The sequence below is a fragment of the Temnothorax americanus genome, unplaced genomic scaffold (assembly GCF_048541705.1).
Source record: "Temnothorax americanus isolate GAGA-0224 unplaced genomic scaffold, ASM4854170v1 Scaffold11, whole genome shotgun sequence".
In the NCBI taxonomy this organism is placed as follows: domain Eukaryota; kingdom Metazoa; phylum Arthropoda; class Insecta; order Hymenoptera; family Formicidae; genus Temnothorax; species Temnothorax americanus.
In genome coordinates this window covers 1341163-1361390 of record NW_027509242.1, presented here as the reverse complement: position 1 = coordinate 1361390, position 20228 = coordinate 1341163, and the positions used below count along the sequence as shown (strand labels likewise).

Sequence of the window (20228 nt, the reverse complement as noted above, 5' to 3'; positions counted from 1 at the left end):
AATTTAATCCTATTTATAGCTAATTTCTTAACGAGGGGACAGGGAGGTAATCATTTCGAGCATAATAAGACGCTCATCGGAAAGCAAATAGACTAATCATCTCTGCGTAAAAAAACGACGTATGCGATAATATGTGTCTGCGTAGAAAATTATTTATCCTCCATATACGTCAGTTCAACTCGTAATCTTATAAATCGCAAAGTCAGAAATAATATGTCCATCATTAGGAAAATTTCTTTACTCTAGGTAGGTGCATCACTCTCTACGTGGTCCTATATCAAAGGGAGAAGGGATGTGTAACGCGCGTTGAATGCACGAGCGCGTGCGAGCCACACCAGAGCATCCGCCTGCCTTCTCGCGTGTACACACACGTGTAACATACTACAGAGCTACAGGGTTACACTTGGTCATGCACGCGTCTACCAGCGTGGCAGCGTATATACCCATTGTTACGATGCACACACAACAACGCGGAACACCCCATTGCGCTGAAGCGCCTTGTCGTATCGCGTCGCGACGTCGCGCCGGGCAACGCACACGTTAAGAGACCCGGAGAACGGGAGAAGTATGCATGTTTTGAGAGAGCGGTATTATATCGAGCATAAAGAGCGGCCGCGTCCCAAGAGGATGTGCAATGTGTACGTGCTCGTATACCTTATTCGACCCCCGACTCGGAGCGAGAACCCCTTTCCCTCTCCCTATCTCTTTCTCTCTCTGTCTGTCTTTTTCTCGGCGACCCTCTCGATCCACCTCGCGATCCACCCTACTTTCACCACATGCGTTTCCCTCGATGTCTATGTGCCATCATATCCTACCTCGTTCCTTCTCTCTCTCTCTCTCTTTATGTCTCTTATTCCTTCTATTATCTCTGTCTCCTTTCTCTCTCGCTTCAATAGTGTGGGATGAGACTGAACAGGTTGATAATCTCCGTATAATGCAAAAACTCATCCTGCGCCCTCCATCAGGTCTCTCAACCCTCTTATGTTTTTTTCTAACCACTTCAAATCGCTCCTCTCCCTCGAATCTTCTGCTGTCATCTCATTAACACGTTTTCTCTTTCCCTCTCTCTCTCTCTCTCTCTCTCTCTCTCTCTCTCTCTCTCTCTCTCTATCTCTCCCTCCTCACACACATTTTTTGACCGATGATGTGGATGCCTAACTTCAATATTTCCCTATCGTTATTGTTAAAAAAATTACAATCAATAGGACCACTGGCTTACAATATTCTGATCGATAGCAAGTTTCATTTCAGTGAGGTCGAATGTCAAAAGCTACTCGACATCGCAGGTTATCGATATCCTCGTGTGACAGAATAAACGATTAAACGCTTTTTTTTATTTAGATGATTAGTAAAATAGTGACTTTAATATTCAAAACTAGCGCACCTAATTCATTGGTCATAGTAATTATTACACAAATAAGGGTATCTTAAAAATTTACCTCGAATCTTCGCACGGATAAAATTTAGACGACTGAAGAGAAGACCGTTCTTTGTTTCGAACTCTTATGCATCTTTAATGAGTACAATTGAAATGACGAAATAAAAAATTTTGCGACTACGTGTCAAAATAAAACCAACTCGTCGCGACTCGTGGATACTCACGGATTACGTATATAAACCTTCGTAGAAATGGTCAAACGAAGCAACGTCGGTTTACCCAGGGAATTACTGCGCGGACCAGGCAGCCGATACTCTTAAAAGATTAATGCATTTCTTTTCTAGGTAGTGACGTGACATTAGAAGAAGGAAAGCTACGTTGGTCGGTCTCTGGAACTTGGCTCGCGACAGCACCAACCTCGCCTGGTCCGTGTACTCCATTCGATGTCAGTGTACGTCGAATATAGTCGACTGGTGCTCCGTTGGTCGCAGGACTCGCAACCGTGATTCTTTTTCCACTTCCGTCCTCCTCAAGTCCTCCTGGGCTGGCTGGCCTACCCATCTATCCGCCCGTCTCTTCCGTTGCCTGTCCCCCTTCGAGTTCCCGTGAATCCCTTTCGACTTCTACTTGTCTCCTTTGCCTCCGCCGCCCCTCGATTTGCGCGGTTCTTCCAGACCGGTTCTTGTCGCTCCACCTACCACCCGCTGTCGTCCCTATGCGCGCACATTAAGTGCCCCGCTTTGATTTCCGTCGACGACGGAACACGGCAAATTCCTATTGACCCCGTCTGCCGTCCCGTTATCGCGTTAAATTAGTCGGTAGTAATGATTATCGACTACCCTTCTCTTTCTCTGTCTCATCGCGCCGCATTCTCCGCGTCGTGCCTCGTGCTTGGATGCAGCGAGATCCTTCGCTTTAAGTACGTACAGTGCCGTTGGAAAGTTTAGGAACGTAGATAGATTAAATATATCGCCGATTTGTAAAAAGCAATCTTTATAAGAAGAACCAAACAATTTTCTTATTCAATTACCTTAAAAGTCAATAAGGTGATAAAATAAAAATATATCGAGGCGAAAAGTTATCGAAGCATATGCGTATACATAAATTGATAATATTTCCAAAAGCGTAATAGGCGGTATCGGTAAATGCATATCGGTAAAGAACGCTTCATATACGAATCCGTGAAAGTTAAGAAGAAGACCGAGCATAACGGTACTGCGTGACAGTGTCTCCTAAATATTCAAGCGGGGCAGGTACCTAAAACTTGGCAGCTTTATCTCGGCATTACTCGAAAATTTATTCATATATAATGAACGGCTGAATAATGTAGGAGGTTAACCCCTTGTTCTGCGCCTACAAAGCCTACGCGAGGAAACTGGGAACTCCGAATATTGCGAGGAGGAGATGGAAGAGTAAGAAGTAACAAACGCGGTACCAGATTATATTTAACAGCCCGGATAGGGTCTTCAGATTGGGGGAGAAATGTATTTTCCGTGGAATTATGTGGGGATACAGTAGAATTAAGTGTACCATATTTGATTATTACCCTTTTAATCTGACTGCACGGCGGATGTTCTCTCTTGTAATAGATACTCCCGCGTAATTGCGCGTTCCATTATCGATATATGTCTACATATTAGATAATTTTTAACGTAAATTTGTCCTTCCGCGATAACGTATATTATAAATAGCGGGACTACGCTTTTAAAATGTAATATCTGTAGAGAACTACAACTTTCGAGAAATATACCTATCTTATTGATAAGTGAGCATATATTTTGTCGATGAGAAAAGTATTTTGGATTTAGTTCAAAGACGACCGCATCAAGAAAACGTCCTTGCATCTTACATAATACACTATTAAGTCCATAATAGAATAGAAAAGGGCGCTGAAATAAATCCGTTTCCAATACTCTTTGTAATTTGAGATGATCGGCTTGGCGTAGCCGTATGGGACTCCCGGCTACTCTGATATGTGTCACCAAGAAGTAGCGCTGATCTGTGATGTGAGCCGGTGGGTGAAAAAGGTTGCGAGAAGATCAGATCAAATGGATTACGGAGGAGAGAAAGTAAGAGAAAATGTCTCTCCCGAAGAAGAAGAGCGTAACTTTGTCGACAGTGATCTGCCATGCGTTTAAGACTCCTCTATTTATATAGTTATACGTTTTTCTGCTCCAGAAAACTCAGCTCCCGAATCCTGTCTTGAGATATGATACAAGAATATATTTTTGAAATATTAAAATTATAAATATTTGAGTGTACGAAACGATTTTAAGTTGAGTGTAACGTCGCAATATATTTACGAATTAATATAATTATTTTTATTGAATTCTTGAATAGAATCTTGAATAGAATTTTTATTTGAGATTTTGTTTAATTCGCGAATATCGAGCGAATCATAAAGTTTTTTCCGCTTTATTTTCGTGATCGTATTTCAATAGGATTCTCAATGTACAGTGGTAAAGTGCGTGTCACGTGCGATTACTGCGTCGAAAGTGCCGTGTAAAATGCCATGCGATTGTTCTACTCTGGTGATTAGTACACGCGATTGTAATTATATAGCTATGTTTTCGCGACTATTATAAGTACAACGAATGAACTTAAGAAAAGAAAGAGGTCTGGGAAGCATCGGGCGACAGTGCGAAAAAAACAATTATAGGATATAAGTAAATTATTTTTCATTTTGTGTGTCCGATGCAAAGAATTAATCATTTATACATATATAATTTTATGTGCAGACACAATAATTTATTTTTCTAGATATTAATTATTCTAGGCGTTACTATAATTTACATATATTTCTATTTTATAGTTCAATGATGTAATTTCAACATAGTCACTCCACTGCTGCGAATCATATCGGTAAGTGACAATTTCTTTATTTTATGAAAGTAATAGATCTATGTCTGAGAAAAAATATATAGTATCTATATTATAAATATATTTTACACGTAACTTATGACATTTGATAAGAGCTTGATATTAATTTCATATGCAAATATCAATAATATCGTAAAAATCTCTTAGCAAATCTGACTTTACGAAATGATCGGGAATGTAAAACCTTCAAAGTGGTAAAGTATATGTCGAAGAAAAGAGCGGCGAATAATGCACACTTTCGGCATAATAATGGTACCTGGCTCATCCTACGCTATATAGGAACTTCAGATATAATGGTCGGGGTGGAGTGTAGGGAGGAGAGGGCTGAGGGGAGAGATCGGCGTAGTGCTTGCTAATGGAGGCGCATTGCTCCCGTCAAATATACGTCTACTTATCAGCTTAATACTCACGCACGTAAAACAGCAGAAATAGCGGAAGCAAAAAAGACCGCGCAATGTGCGTTAATATAGCGAAAGACCGGTGCATTGTGAGTATTCCTGTGACGAAAAAATATGTGCTTATATTCTCCCATAAGATTAAATTATTCTTCTACCAAAATTATGTTCGGTATAATCAATATAGTTATAGAAAACTCGATCGAAGTTGCGCAAATTGTATTTATTCTCAAAATTATATTTCTCTTTCTCTCTTTTATATCATTTTTCAAACGTGTTACAAAAAATTTATAGTCAAGGTAGAAAAAAATAGAAATTATAATAATATTGATAAATTCAATTTTCGATACTATCACAAGAAAATATATCTAATTAATTGCATTACGTTGGCATAATCAAAGATATCATTTTCTGTAGTCTAAACTCTTAAAATTATGCATGATTGATGTAAAAGAGATTTGGTGTATTTGCCAAATAAAACAAAATTACATGGTTTTAAAATAATTTTCATTAATCGAAAAATTATCACCGTTGACTCTAATGTTTTATATTTTTTCAATTTAAAAAAGAGTTTTTCAATCTTTAAAGCTCAAATCGGTAATCCTACTTACGACAGAACTTAATTTAAAAAATGACAAACTTTTGCAGCAACTTAATGTACCCATTTATTCAATCTCTGATTTGAGAATGCAATCAATAATCATTCGCAAATCAATGCTTTAGCATCGATTCGATAATCCGATAATCCATCGACCTACCGCAGCCGAAACCTCTGAGATCGCGAACGTACACGAGAAAGAGAGAAAAGAAGCTGGACCCAAGGACAGTGAGAAAAAGAGATGAAGAAAGAGGGAGAGAGGGAGGAGCGAGGGAGGGCGACGCGCACGAGAGAGATAACCGGTGTACGGATGCTGCGTGCTTCTCCATTTTGTCTTAACGCGGTGTATGCGGTTGCTAGGCAACAGCCCTTACGCTCCATTCATATATAATTCAACAGCCAATGCGGGCCACGCGGGCCCGCACCCTCGCTCAGTCATTCGGCTTCGCGCTACTCCGAAACGGCGGCTGAAACAGTGGCACGGTGCTTATAAAGCGCGCGCACGCGAAAGCCTTCGGCAAGGCTTTCGCGTGCACGCATATTCCGCGGCCGCCACTGCTTCTTTCCCCTTTTTCTCCTGCGCCGACCCTCACCGCGGTGACCCCACCGCGCGATCGCTCCCGTACTCTCCAATTCTCCTCCCGACGTTTGGTATGGTGTAACGCTTGTCTCGTTATTAGCTTGGATCACACGATACCGAAAGATATATTTATATTATATTTTGGAGTAGAAGAGAAATCGGATGGTACCCTCGTACATCTGACCTCACCCTCAAAGGATCCTATATTTTTCAAAGAGTAAAATATCAGAAATCTCAAGCGCGTTTCTATCTCTGTTACTTTTCATCAACGATTATATATCCTTCTCATCAATGACGAGCAGTTTGAATTCTTGCTAGTATAGATAATTAAAAGGTATTAATCAAAACAGATTGACTGACAATGAGATATATCGTAGCCGAGTTTTCCTGTTGGTGCGCGCGTAAAAAAATTTATATATATTACGACAATTGCACAAAAACTTTAACTTTCATATATTAATCTTCTTGTGTTTATTGATATAGATATTATCAAATGAAGAAACAATTATCAAAAAGTAAATGATATTTAAAAGTACTGATTGACATTTGCAAGATAATAAATTAATGGCGCGTTGTAATACATATAGCAATTTTGACGCGGCAATCGACGGCTTAATAACGTTGAATATCGTAGCAGGCAATGGCATCCGTTATCACAGTCAACACGTTAAAATTACAAAATTCAACAGTAAAAATCTTTACTAAATAAATATGTTTATTTTCATTAAATCTAGATGATATATTTATTTCTTTAAAAATATACATTTTTATACTTTTCGTATTTTTAAGTACGAAAGAAGTAAATATTATTCAAAAGAATTAATACAAAACGTTTAGTAACTCAAGATCTCAAAGAAATTTTTTTTTTAAAGAAAAAGAGTAATGAGTAAAAAGAAGAATAACAAATCAAATTGTAAATGTCGGCGCACATAAAAATTTTTTGTATTTGCTGTATTCGAAATCAAAGAAATTGTTACATGAATAGAAATTTGAAAACGTAACGTGCAGAAAACTTTTTAAAGAAAGATTATAGATGAGTAAAGGCCAATTTGCAATAAAAATATGGACCGCAATAATAACAACTTTGAATTTTGATGAACTATCCCGTTTTGCCTGTGATGCCGTATTGCATTAAGATCTCTTATCTAAGCTGTCTCGTTATGTCTCAATGATTAATGATCTTAGACGTTAATGACTACCTTATATATATCAACGTAATGATAATCCACCGCCAGACATGCCACCGTGCTTTGCCATCAAACGAGTACTTCGACTTGCACGGTCAAGTTTCTAACCACTCGCTGTAAACGCGGTTTCTTCCGAATGTCGTTTCCGCGCCTGTAGCGTTTCTCTTTCTCTCTCTCTCTCTCTCTCGTAAATAGATACGCACTTATGCCCACACGGCTAACTCCGTAAAAACGTGTACATGTAAACGTATTCCCGTCTTTTTTTCCTCGCTCTCTCTCTCTCTCTCTCTCTCTCTCTCCCTCTCTCTCTCTCTTTCGTTTTCTCTCGTCCCTGCTCTCTCTCTCTCTCTCTCTCTCTATACCTATAGGTCCTTTCCTGACCCTTATTTTTCTCCTCCTTTACTTCTTCTCCCGTAGCCGCGCGTTATTTTATTTAACGCCCGCCCTCCTTTCGCGCGCGGTCTTCAATTTTTCGTCCGTTTGTGGCCGCAAGTATATCTCGAACTTGTCCGGCATCGGGGTGAACATAAACGAACGATCAATAATGAACGAGCGGAAACCGAGGCTCGACGTCGTAAATCAGAAACGTTTGTCCCTTGGATTTGTGGTCTCAAAGAGCTTTCAGATATATCTCGCGATCGGAACAGCATACGTCGAGCGATCCTAATCGAAATATAATTAGGATGCTGCGCGTGTTATAAATTAATGTAACCTGGAGCTTTACGAAAATATCTTTCTACGCGTACATGCTACATTGTGTTATTCCAATTTTATTTCAACCGGTACGATAACTTTTCCGCCTGTCTTTCTGATCAATAACTGCAATTGAAATGCAATTTGGTAACCTCTTTCGCAATCGTAACCGTCCATATAGAAGCCTGTTCCCCATCGCCGCGTCAAACAGATTTTTATTTATACACGGGAAATTATTACCGGTAATGATATTATACTTTCACGACACACACAGGAAGTGACATCCCGCGTGTGTCGAAAAGGACTTTAATCCGAGCGTCAACAGAGGCATTACCGCGCATCGATGGCCTCGACTCTCTGCCCATCCCTTCATATTCCCACCTCAGTTCCCTTTAACCCCGACCATTGGCTACGGGTATGGAGCCTAGCGAGCAAAGCGAGGAGTTGGCGTCCCCAGCTCGCTCGCCTCATGCGATATTCATGGTTCATTATCATAGCGAATCATGGCCCATCAGCTTTTGATTGTCCGCCAGCGTTGTTAGTCCTAACTAATGCGACTGCAGTGACCACGATGGCGAGGATGGCCGGAATGTTGTATTAGAGGATAAGCGTCATCTTTCCTTCACAATTACACTGGCAATGTGTCGTTTCGCAATGACCGGCGAGCTCGACTGTGCGACGTGACGCGTCGTCAAATTTTTCCGGATTACTGAATAATTAATTGCTCTAATCTCGGAATCTTTTAAATAGAGAATAATAGTAAATGTTTGTACTTAAATGTATTTTTAAGTAATTATTCAAAATTAAAAAAAGAAAAAAGAAAATTTATATGTATAATTCCTTATTAGCGCAATTTTTGAAAATTCCTTTACTTTATATGTCAATTAATTTAATTAAGCTATAAGTGTTACGATATTTTTTAATTGGAGTAATGCTTTTCGCATAGGTAGATATCGAAAATGAAACTTTTTCTCTTACGCAAACTACGTGAAAAGTGCGAAAATCAAATAGAAGAATATTAAATCCGTGATAATTTATTGCTTTCATTTGCTCTATCATAAAACTACTTAACTCGTTAAATATTAGTAAAAACAGAATTTTTAAAACTGGTTTGTTAATTTAGTATTACGAATTTCGGGATGAGGTGGTTAAAGCCGAGAAAAATATAAGTTACGAAGAAAGATATTACATTTTTAATGTAACGAGAATGTTGCAACGCGAAATCTTCATGGAAGGCTAGAATCCAAAGTACATCTATTCCCATATTCGCTATCCTAAAATAAATATTAATAAAGACCTCATAATATTGTATGGTCTGGCAAAAGATAAGTTGGCTTATTTATAATTCGATAAAGACTAAAGACGTTGAGACTAAACTAAAAAAGAAGCTTTATCTTCTTTAAGATAACTTATTCAGGAGTATCTATAATATTATGTGAGTAATTCCATCTCTCTTGATATTCTGTTTCAAAACCACATTTCCCATATATGATATACGCAGAATAAACTCCCTCAGATCTGCGTATAATATATTTTATCGCGAGAAGTAGAATTGTTCAAATTTGCTTCATCTAGTTTACCTACTTGACAAAGTTTGGCATCGTCTGTCTTTCTATCTATAACTTTGTCCGTTCACGTGTTTGTCGAAACCGTTTTCTAATCATTTACCATCGGTTGTGTGTATATAAAATTTTCAACAACTTTTATATGTCACGTATAATTGTGAGTAAATGTATTACCTTAAATTAATTGCACGACATATCTAAAATATTTAAAATGAAATCTTGAAAAGTTATATGTTGAATAATGATCGGACGTTTTCATTAATAAGCGGTACTAAAACCGACAAAGGATGTAAGCGTCAAAGAATATAATCAATTTAGTTTTCGTGTTATAATCTTATAATTTATAACGCAGTTATCCGTCTTTCTATTTTATCACAGTTCTAAATGTCAAAGATCGCCATTTAGTAATTGTACAAGGACTTCAAACGCGGCAATTCCAGAACACGAATGTCGAAAATAATTGCGGAATATCTTGTAATCGTGCGAGATCAATGATTTTAAGTAATTCTTGCAAACGAGGCAAACCGTTTTGCATACATCATCGCTGATGTACCGTGTGAAGTCGTTTGATTAGACAGCCTAACTAAGTTGGCACGCCAGGCGAACGGCAAACGGCCTTTTCCTCTCTACCTCCCATCACTGCACCTTGACTCCTGCTCGACCACAGTTTCGCATTAAGTATTCACGTTGACCTCAATTTGCGTGCAAGGAGTGTTCTAGGAAACGGAAAGCACGATGGTATGCAGATCCAAAAGAAGAAAAGCGTGAGAGCTTTCCGGAAAAGCACTTTTATCTATTGCACGGAGACAAGCAGATATCGAAAATCGCATTTGACTTTGTGAGATCATTATTGGTCTTGTCTTATGATAATTAACAAATGAAACGAAAGAGAGAGAGAGAGAGAGAAATATTACATTAAATTCACTGTAGCGTCGAATCGTAAATATTTAATTGCTTTTTTCTACCTTTTTTACTACTGCCTTTGGAGTACTGAAATTTCTTTCGTTTTCTCATTTGCACCGCTATCCTACGTCCGGTTCATATTAGTCTTTAATGCATTGATTTTTTAGTTTATAATCAGCAAGTTTCTTTCTTGCTTTAATATTTAATTCTTTATCGACAACGTTGTACTTTGATTAATATTAATTTAAATTTAAAACGTATACTTAAAATTATGTAAACAAAATCTTTTCTAATTACTATTAATTTCTTTGTGAGTATATTACAATATATATTACTTACGATAAGATATAAATTTATTTAGAAATATATAATATTTTTATTGAATAAGTTATAATCTTCATAATTATATATTATTGTAGTAGGTATATATTTTTTTGCATTTTTTCACCAACGTAATTATTTTCCATTAAATACCATAAAGTTTCTCGTAACGTAAGTTAAAATAATTCTTTCTACTAACAGAGAAACAAATATTTGCAAATAAGAGTCTTTCCTCGAAAACTAAAATCAGAAAAGTGCTAACGCACACCAAACGTTCCTCATAATCGCGACTAAGTGCTGAGTATTAAAAACTACTTTAAATGTAATCAAAGGGTAGTCAATCCCCTGTCCGTTCCCACTAGAAATGTGCTTCGAGTACCAGATCGAGTGGGATCAGCTCGTAAAATCCTAGCACTTTAATTCATACCCTTCTTAAATCGGCCTAAAATTAATACCAAAAACTGCCTTTACATGCAATGAATAGAATTATCATTCAACGGTATTATTTATTACGCGTAATAACAAAAATGGCATTTTGCATCAAACAGTTCGATAATTTGTAATAAAATATTGTTTATTCACAAGCATTCTTTTATTTATTAACGCGAATTATTTTCAGTGTATAAATAAGATCTATATACACATAGGAATCTTTTAAATATTTAGACATTGACGTGAATACAAATAAGGCTAACGAACTGAAACGAACCGTTGATGCACGAATGATTTTTGTCATTAAAACGATTAACTATCTGATACATTTTGATTCATCTTCAATAGCATAATTTCTCTTTACAATATGCAATAATGTGTTCAAATATATAAACAATCAGTCCAATAGTTTAAATTTGAAAGACGATTCTGAATTATCACTATCTATTTATTATGTTTATCATCCGACGATCGATAAGATTTCTAATATTTAAATCTATAAAAATATACTTTCCATGAGAATTTTCGTAACTCTAATTTACATTTTTATCGATCACCACGTTTTCTGGCTGATCTGCTTGCATTATCTTAATTTTCAGCTAGACAGCTGCAAAAGCGCGCGCAGAGATTTATCTATCTTTGAAATTTGTTATCGCGATATTTTATGCAGGAAATTAATATATCGTAAAATTTGTTAAAAGCCACAATTGAAATAGTTCTTCTTGTTTAACATATGTTTGTATTACATTAACGTTATTTTTCAACTGTTTATGTTATCTATTTTTATATTTGTAAATTGCTATCTATTAACGTAAAAGAATTGTACCGAAGATGACTACAATCAATGATCGAAAAAAATCCAAAACGTTAATTGTTTTAATAAAAAGACTATTTGACGCGTATCGAAATTAAGCAAATTTTTTTTATTTTTGACTATTGTAATACTATTGATATTTTATGATACTTGTAAGGTAATGTTTCAAATATTTTGATTATTGTTCTAGTACGGAAAGTTTGGAAGATCTCATGTCGCATTAAATAGTTCTGTTAACGTGCAAATTTACAAAATTTGGTTTTCGATAATAATCTTGTCAAGAAAGATCTTTAAAATCTCTTACAAAAAAGGCAATATAGCGCAAAAAGGTATAATTAATTTTTCAATTTTCAAGGAAATAAGGTTTTGTAAAAGAAGAAAAAGGAGTATTTCTATGTAGATTTGTCTGAGATTAAAATCAAGTTGCACGTCACAACCGGATATTCGTATTTTCGAAATATGCCATTTTACAAATTTACAATAGATTTTGTGGAACTTACTGATATTTAGAAGAAAAAAGAAATTACGGCATGTACTAAAAATACTATTGGCGTTTGAGATTTGTTAAACTTATTATGACAATTTAAAAAAAAAATAAACTTTATAAAGTTAATTTTTTGCTTCCTACAGTTACTTTACAATTTTCATTTATGATCAATAATGACACAGAAGTTGACACACTTTGAGAAATTTGTTTAACGTACTATTCGCAGTTTCTTTTAAAAAAAAAAACAAAGCATCTCGCGACGAGTCATTGCACTATAATAAAACGTGTTTAATCTCTCCTCTTATCATCAAAATAATAAATGTAATGAAATTTTGGTGTCTCAGAAATGCCAATGTTATTTTTGATATTCGCCATCGTCTCGCCTTACACGAGCGTCGGCGACGCTTCGCGAAATCCATCGTGAATTTGCCGATAGCGTGTCCCAGAAATACGAAAATCAAGTCTCGTCGTGCAGCTTGATTTCGATCGCAGGTAGACACACACAGGATGTGACAAGCACGAGAGCCGGGGGTATGTACAGCCAATCAGTGGTTTTTCCTAGACTGGCTGTCATTCAGTCAGCCAAGTGGAAGGACAGGAACGGCTTGTGGTTCGGCTTTCGCATTATTCATTATGCAGCTCACAACACGCCGTCACCTGCCACCGCAGTCCTGCATACACAGCCAGGTTCGGGATTGACCACACACGCGTACTAACGTGTACGTATAAACGCGAGCAAGGATATGTGTGTGTGTATGCGTATTTAACAATAAGCCTAAATCATAAAAATACTGTCTTCGCGTATAGCAATGTTAACAAGTTGCAACAATAATCTCGATACTTTGTCAAATTTTGAACTTTAACGTCAACGCATTCGATTTCTGATTGTTACATTGTTAGGTCCGTTGTTATAAAACGCTTATTATATCGTCCATTGTAAAACATTGTTATATCATCGATAAAATATGAAAATCTTTTGTCTTTGGGAATTGACTCTCCCATTATCAGAATTACACAAAAATCGTATTAATTTGAAAAGACTAAAAATATTTCTCTTTCGCATGTGTACGCGTTTTAATGAAAAAGCAGTAAATAAAATATTAATGATTTTATTTTTTCCAAAAAATTCACGTTAGGATCAAAATAAAATATACCAGGGAATATATATCACGTATTGCGATTTCGTGTCTAATGCGGAATGGCATCTATTGACATCTTTCAATCTTATTTTTTCCCCAAGGTAAAAAGACTAAAAAGAGAGATGCAAATCGCACGAGTTTAATGCACGCGACAAAGGATCGCAGTTACGATGTATGTACAGAAATGACTCGGACCAGAAACGCGGCTCCGTTGACTGACAGCACCCCATCCGTATACAGGCAATATGTTTATACTAGACTGATAATGAATTCATGCTGCGCGTAGGGCAAGCTACTTGCGAACAGGTTGCAGGAGCATTACGGATCGGTTCGCACAGATGCTCTTTTGTCGGCAGATGAGTGAGAGCCCAAGGGATAACGCTGGATGATATCAGATCTGTCGGATCGATATAAGAATCGGGGGAATCGGGGGTAAAATACACTTACACACGCGCATACACGTATACGTAGCGAGGTATCGCGTGAGTGTGATACGCAGCCGGGGAAATCCCACGGGTCCCAATGGGAAACCATCCACGGGGCTTAATGACAATTCTGGCTATTCTATATCGCTCAAACGCTCGTTTGCGCTCGTTTGTATGTACGATCATTGATGCTTAAGCGCGTATACCCACGAAATGGCGATGTTGATAGTCGAAGTGGTCGAAGTTAAGGGAGCGATCGTGAAAATATGCGCGTAAAACAATAGAAAAATTTCGATAAATGGGTATAATCGCTTCGTAATGAAATTTCTCTTCCGCGGCCGATGATTTACGATCCTCGGTCGAGAATAGGCACGCTAGATAGAATATAAACGAAGCATACAGATTTCAGAGAAAATCCGCGAGGGAGCGAAGACGCGGGGGGCGCCAAATGGAGGGACAAAAATAAATAAAAGAAAATTAAAGAATATGTTTGCCTATGTGTAATGAAGTAATAGCCTGCATTTGACTTGCTTGAGGGATAAAAGATTATTTTAAATAATGTTGATGATTTTGTTATTATTTTTTTTTTTTTTTTAGAAATGTCCAATAATACATAGATTATATAGTACACGTGAGAAAAATAAAAATATATTCTGCTTAAGAAATATAGATGTTATTTCCTAATCGGAACTCGTTAAAAAGGCGGTTTTGGCGAATTACGCGCTTTAGAAATGAGGACAGTTAAGACGCAAGTGATAGGAAAAAAGTTCGACACGGGAAATCATGTACTACACAGCGTGTTATCTATCGGGAAAATTTGTGATTTACCAGTTTAACCGTAGTTCCAGATAAAATTTCGTAAAATCGATAGTAGCATGCCGAGGATAACGAGGAAAGAATTTTGATATATCCGGACGTAGGTAACGTCACAACAATGGTCATGTATCGACTTGGGTTTAGGTTTCTTATACGAAATATGAATTCAACACTCTATAGATGAGAACGGTCACGATACATTTAACAAAAACAATGTAACATATAAGTAAGAAAGTGATGTATTTCGAAAAAGTACTAATATATATATAAATACTTTTAATTTTAAAATATATATTATACTTGTATTAATATTAATATTTTTTCGAAATAATACTTTCTTACTTATATCTTACATCGTTTTCATTAAATATTTCGTTATAAAAATACTTTATTATATGGAGGGGTAAAAACCACAGTGGTGTAAGTCGCATTTTTTTTAAATATTTTCTCGTGTGCACAGATATGCAATATATATATTGTACGGATTGCGTCTATGCATACGAGAAAATATTTTTAAAAATTTGACTTACACCACTGTGTTCTTACTTCTTATCCCTCCATATATATAGATTAGTATTTTTTCGAAATACGTTCTCAAATATTAATTTCCAATGTAAAGATTTATCAAGTGCTACTTATTTATTCAGGTGTAAAATTGCCATAAAATATTATTTCTGATAACAGAAATGTAAAAAATAATATCGTCGAGAGGCGAACGACGGTGACAAAAACAGAAATATATGTACATACATGACGAGATGTGATCCTGCGTACGTCCAGATGTCCCTTTCGTTGCACTCGGACGAGAAACCGCGGCTTCAAACTGCGATTCCCAATAGCTCTCCCGGAGGCATACCTGCAAGTTAACCGCCATTTACTACAATCACGATCATATCATATTCGTATCGTACAATAATCGCGTAATGTCTACGCACTACGTACGTTTGATACCACAATTATCACAAATATATACGACTTCGTGCTTCTCTCGTGATAATTATTAACGCGCGAGATTTATTCTAATACGACAGCAACGATCACGGAGAGACACGGAGCGATTCAAGCGCGATACCCCCGCGTAAAATTATCGTCACGAACGCCGTAACGAAGAGATGCTTGCGATTCTCGAATTAAGTATTGACGACCGAGCGCCGCCGCCGCGCCGTCGCGCGCGGCGCGAACTTCACGCGGTACGCTACTCAACGTAGAAATGTAATTGATCAAATTAACTAAATGTTTCAGCAAATATCAAACGTGGCCGAAACAGCAAATTAGGGACAATATGGCCGGTATATTCATAGTCAGATCTTAAATAGAAAGAGAAGAAAACGTAGAAATATATGTATAAATACCTAGGCCTGGCACAATCCGATATTCAGTTTCAGCGAGAAAATGGTGTGATGTCCGAGCAGAGGCACGCCGGCACGCGAAGAGAACTTCAATGGACTTCATGCGCGCCGATAGAATCGCTGATACCGGAGTCGATTACGTTCGCACGTTGCGACCCAGCGTCCATCAATGCTTTACGAGAGATTCGTGAGTTCACGCGCGATACCTATTCTATTCACTCGCGACTTGCGACGGAGCGATTCGAATGCGATTCCGCGATCGTCGCGACGCGTCTCGTAATCGACCATAATTTCAGATTTATCATGGAGCTTTTTCATGAATCTCGGAGCAACGATATATCGCCGGTAACGCAGCGCCATCTCCACGCAGTAGCTCTGTTTAAAATGTGGTCAAAAATAGCGAATTATCGGGAAAAGAGATGCGGGACTGCAGGAGTCAATTACAAAAACGAAAAAACATGCGCTCACTCCTTAGAATGTGATATATATTACGATTCACAAAGTTAACCATCAGCAGTTACTCGTAGATATATATGTTAGCGCCAACTTCAACAACTTATATCTAACGTCTAATATTCAAGTTATTTCGATAAATATTAAAATGATAATTGGCGCGGCTAATTGCGGGACCGAAAAAATATGCACATATATACCTCTGGCAATGATCGTACGAGCGTTGCGTTTTCGATGCGCTTCAGCGAGATGCGCGGCGCGAAACGGATTTCAAACGACGCGACGTCCGCGGTGTCAGCGCGATGTGCCGCGCAACGCCGAATTGACGATCCCGCCATCGCCGTAAACAGAGCGAATGCCCGCGATTACGAGGAACGTCCGATGCCGTACGACATATTCGCAATTGACTTTCGCGAAATTTTCGCACGCGATCACTTCGAACGATAATTATCTCGAGGAATACGGGAGCACTTGGCGATTCTGCACGATCGTCGCGGCTCGCGGCTCGTTTCGCGATTTTGACCACGGTTCACGATTTATTAGAGTGTCATATTACGATTCACAAAGTAACCAGCGTCGCGCCGTTGTAGTGCCAACTTTACGGTAATCATCAAATATTTAAAAATTATTTCAATAAATATTAAAATGACAATCGGCGTGGGTAATTACGGAATGAAATAAAGCGTTATATAGTGCGACTTTCACCTACGTAAAAGTAATTTTCGAAATATTAAAAAAAAAAATAAATAAATAAATAAATAAATAAAATATCATAGAAATACTCAAAATACAAAATTCAAAATATTTAGTAAATGTTAGTGTCAGAGACAACGAGGAAAAGCATAAAAAAACATATTCTTATTTTCATAATTATTTATTTGATTGGTGAATCGAATATTACAATAAATTTTACACCAATCTCTCTATTGCGCCACAATTGGATCGTATATACATAATAAAATTTGAAATTATGAAAAAATAAATAATCAATGACTATTAAGATCGACACACATGAAATGTTCAAACTGATTATGAAACTAACGCCCAAATTCTAAAACTTGTACAACAAATAGATTAAGATTAGGCGGGTATGTTCTCGCTAGATGTAATGGAAGGAATATATATATCCAAATAATAATGTAAATATGTAATATGTTTTGAACGTAATAAATTGCGGTACAATAAATTTCTCTTCTTCTATATTCACAAATGTTATCCCCTCATACATACATACATACATTCGTACAGGCATGTATATATATACGTATGTTATATGTATATTTACACATGTCATTCAGCTTTTCTCTTTATTAGCTATTTCCTCTTTCAACGATTTTCTTTTTCGACCCAACATATCGTATACGCAAGGATTTGGTTCGGTTTCTTGATCTGTGTCGGAACTACAATCACTGTCACTGGAGTTATCATACGTTCCGAGACCAGGTAATATGCCGATACATTTGAGTCCGCTATGTTCGTTACTGACATTTACTTGATTTGGTACAGTCTTATCGTTTTGTTTATTCGACTCGGGACTAGAAAGAGAGGTATCCGCCACAGACGTACCAGACGTATGTAGTTCTTTCTTTTTGCTGGTATCGATGTCATCTTCGGATGGAGATAATTTTCTTTTTATTCCTGTAGGTGCTTCTCCTGCATAAACAAGACGTTAGCATAATTCACATATTATTTAGAGTACCTTTAGAACTTTTTTATAGATTTTTATTTTATAAACTTTACCTTGTTTTTGTTTGTCAGGTCGTTTCAAGACGACGCCTGCGGGCAACTTTAACTGCGAAATGCGGCTACTGAAAGAAATAATTAAAGTCGAATAATATTTATCGTTATTAGATTAAATTATTTAAAAATTCATCTCTAGATTTAAATTTTATTCAATATAAACAGTACCTTCCACAGGCGGTATTTTTACTGCTGACAGACGGATTCTTCAATTCTTGTTTTAACTTTTCATTTAATTTCTGTTCTTGAAGAGAAGCAACTGCGGCTTTAAAATCACGCATTTCTTTCTCTTCTTCAAGATTTTTTTTACGTTCTTCTTCCATCTTTTTTCTATCAACCAAGTCCAAAAACTCTACTTCATCGTCATCTAATCCCTTAATCATATTTTCTAAAAAAAATAGTATCAAGATATATTTTTCAGAAAGATTTTAAATTTTAATAATACGTTTTAGAGTATTAAAAATGTATTAAAAATTGGAATTAAAAGTATTCAGACATTTCTGTAACGTCGAGATAACTTTCAGTCATTTTAAATCATTAGCGATTAGTAAAAACTGCCGTAGACATAGATTAGTAAAGAGCAAAGAGCGATTACTGTAACTCAATAATTTGTGATCTTCAATATTAACCCTCCGAGTAGCAACCAGAGACATTTGTGTCCATTCTAAGAAGCGCTCGTTTCTTTGTTTAAAAATCATTAAAAATAAAATACTTAGCAATTTATTGTTGACACAACAACTATGTAGTTTTTAAGTAGAAGGGCTAAAGTTTCGGTAATTTTTGGAGATTTTTTCGAGCGGTTCGAAAGAGAAGAAAATTTGAGAAAGACACAAATGACCCGGTTGCCACTCGGAGAGTTAAAATAATAAATCAATGCGCTGTATATTAGGGGCCAAATGTATATGTAACGTTCAACTCGTCACAGATTGGTGATTCGAGCAAAATCAATTTCACTTTTTCACTTACTCAGTTTGTGAGCTTCTTCATATTCTATGTCCCTTTTATTTTTCTGTTCCTGTAATCTCTCGTACAAGGATCTAGGATCGTAAGGTTCCTCCGGAGCCTCTGTAAATCGTTAGACGAGACGAAATATTTATCGACCATTCCCAAACACTCGAAATCGATGGAATTTACTTTAATATATGTAAGTTCGCGGTACGATATGTATAACCGTCAATTGTACATTGTATAATATGTAGAAAATACGGAACACGTTAAACCTAACCTATAGGCTGATCAGCGCTCCGTACACGGTCCCATTCCTCTTGTCGCCTTTGCCGTACTTCGGCGATTTCGGCTTCTGATATAAAACCCGAGCTCATTTTCGCTGTTTGAAAATATCGTACTTGCGAAGAACAACCTACAACGCTTGCAAATGTTTTTCAATCCGCCCAGAGAAACTCAACGAGGACATACGCGATCGCTGCACTTCGTTGACAGAATTATAAACTCGTCGCTCATATATATATATATATATAGGTATATATTTCTTATCCGCGTGCGTTTGGACAGAAATTTTCTAAATGTTATTCGTGAGATCTCGGAACTAACTGAGATAAATATCGCTTCATAATAAGAAACAAGGGAACAGTTTCGCCGAGCGAACAGCAGTGAACAGTGAACTGAGTGAACTGATTGTTTTCAGAAACACGGAGCTAACGTGCTGACGGAGCAATGAGTATTCGGTCAACCATTATGGACGATTTGTGGCTTGTGGCAAGGCTAAAGACGATGCACGCGCAGAAAAGCGTAATCAACCAATCACCATCGAGAGTTTTACAATGGCGGTCATGGCGGTCTATTCGTTCTCCAGGATTCTCAATTGTAGTTGGTTGAGGATCAGTTTAATATTTATATCGTACATGTATCGATAAATATTAACTTATTTTATAAATTTATATTATATGTTAAATATCTAATAGCCCTCTCTCTCTTTTTCTCTTTTTTCACTCTGCTTTCACACTTAGTTCAGAGACAGCGCAATGTCCAAAATCGGGACATAAGACGTCTTTTAGCCAATTTTTCGTAGGGTAGGTAGGAAAATGGATAGGTAGGACTATATAGATTGGAATA

The 20228-nt window shown here is 37.0% G+C and overlaps 1 protein-coding gene across 2 annotated transcripts; it reads right to left on the bottom strand.

The window, feature by feature from the left end:
• Window positions 1–17547: 17547 nt before the first annotated feature.
• On the bottom strand, window positions 17548–19849 carry LOC143906808 (PSME3-interacting protein). Of its 2 annotated transcripts, none has more exons than XM_077423086.1 (5): window positions 19381–19849; window positions 19122–19220; window positions 18324–18543; window positions 18156–18220; window positions 17548–18068 (listed from the first exon to the last, which is right to left on the bottom strand). In XM_077423086.1, exons 1-5 carry the CDS (start codon window positions 19475–19477, stop codon window positions 17710–17712), a joined length of 840 nt encoding a protein of 279 aa, XP_077279212.1. In that variant the 5' UTR covers window positions 19478–19849; the 3' UTR covers window positions 17548–17709. The 2 variants fall into 2 exon arrangements, with proteins under 2 accessions (XP_077279212.1, XP_077279204.1); XM_077423078.1 differs by having other exon boundaries at window positions 18156–18223; window positions 19381–19847.
• Window positions 19850–20228: the final 379 nt, after the last annotated feature.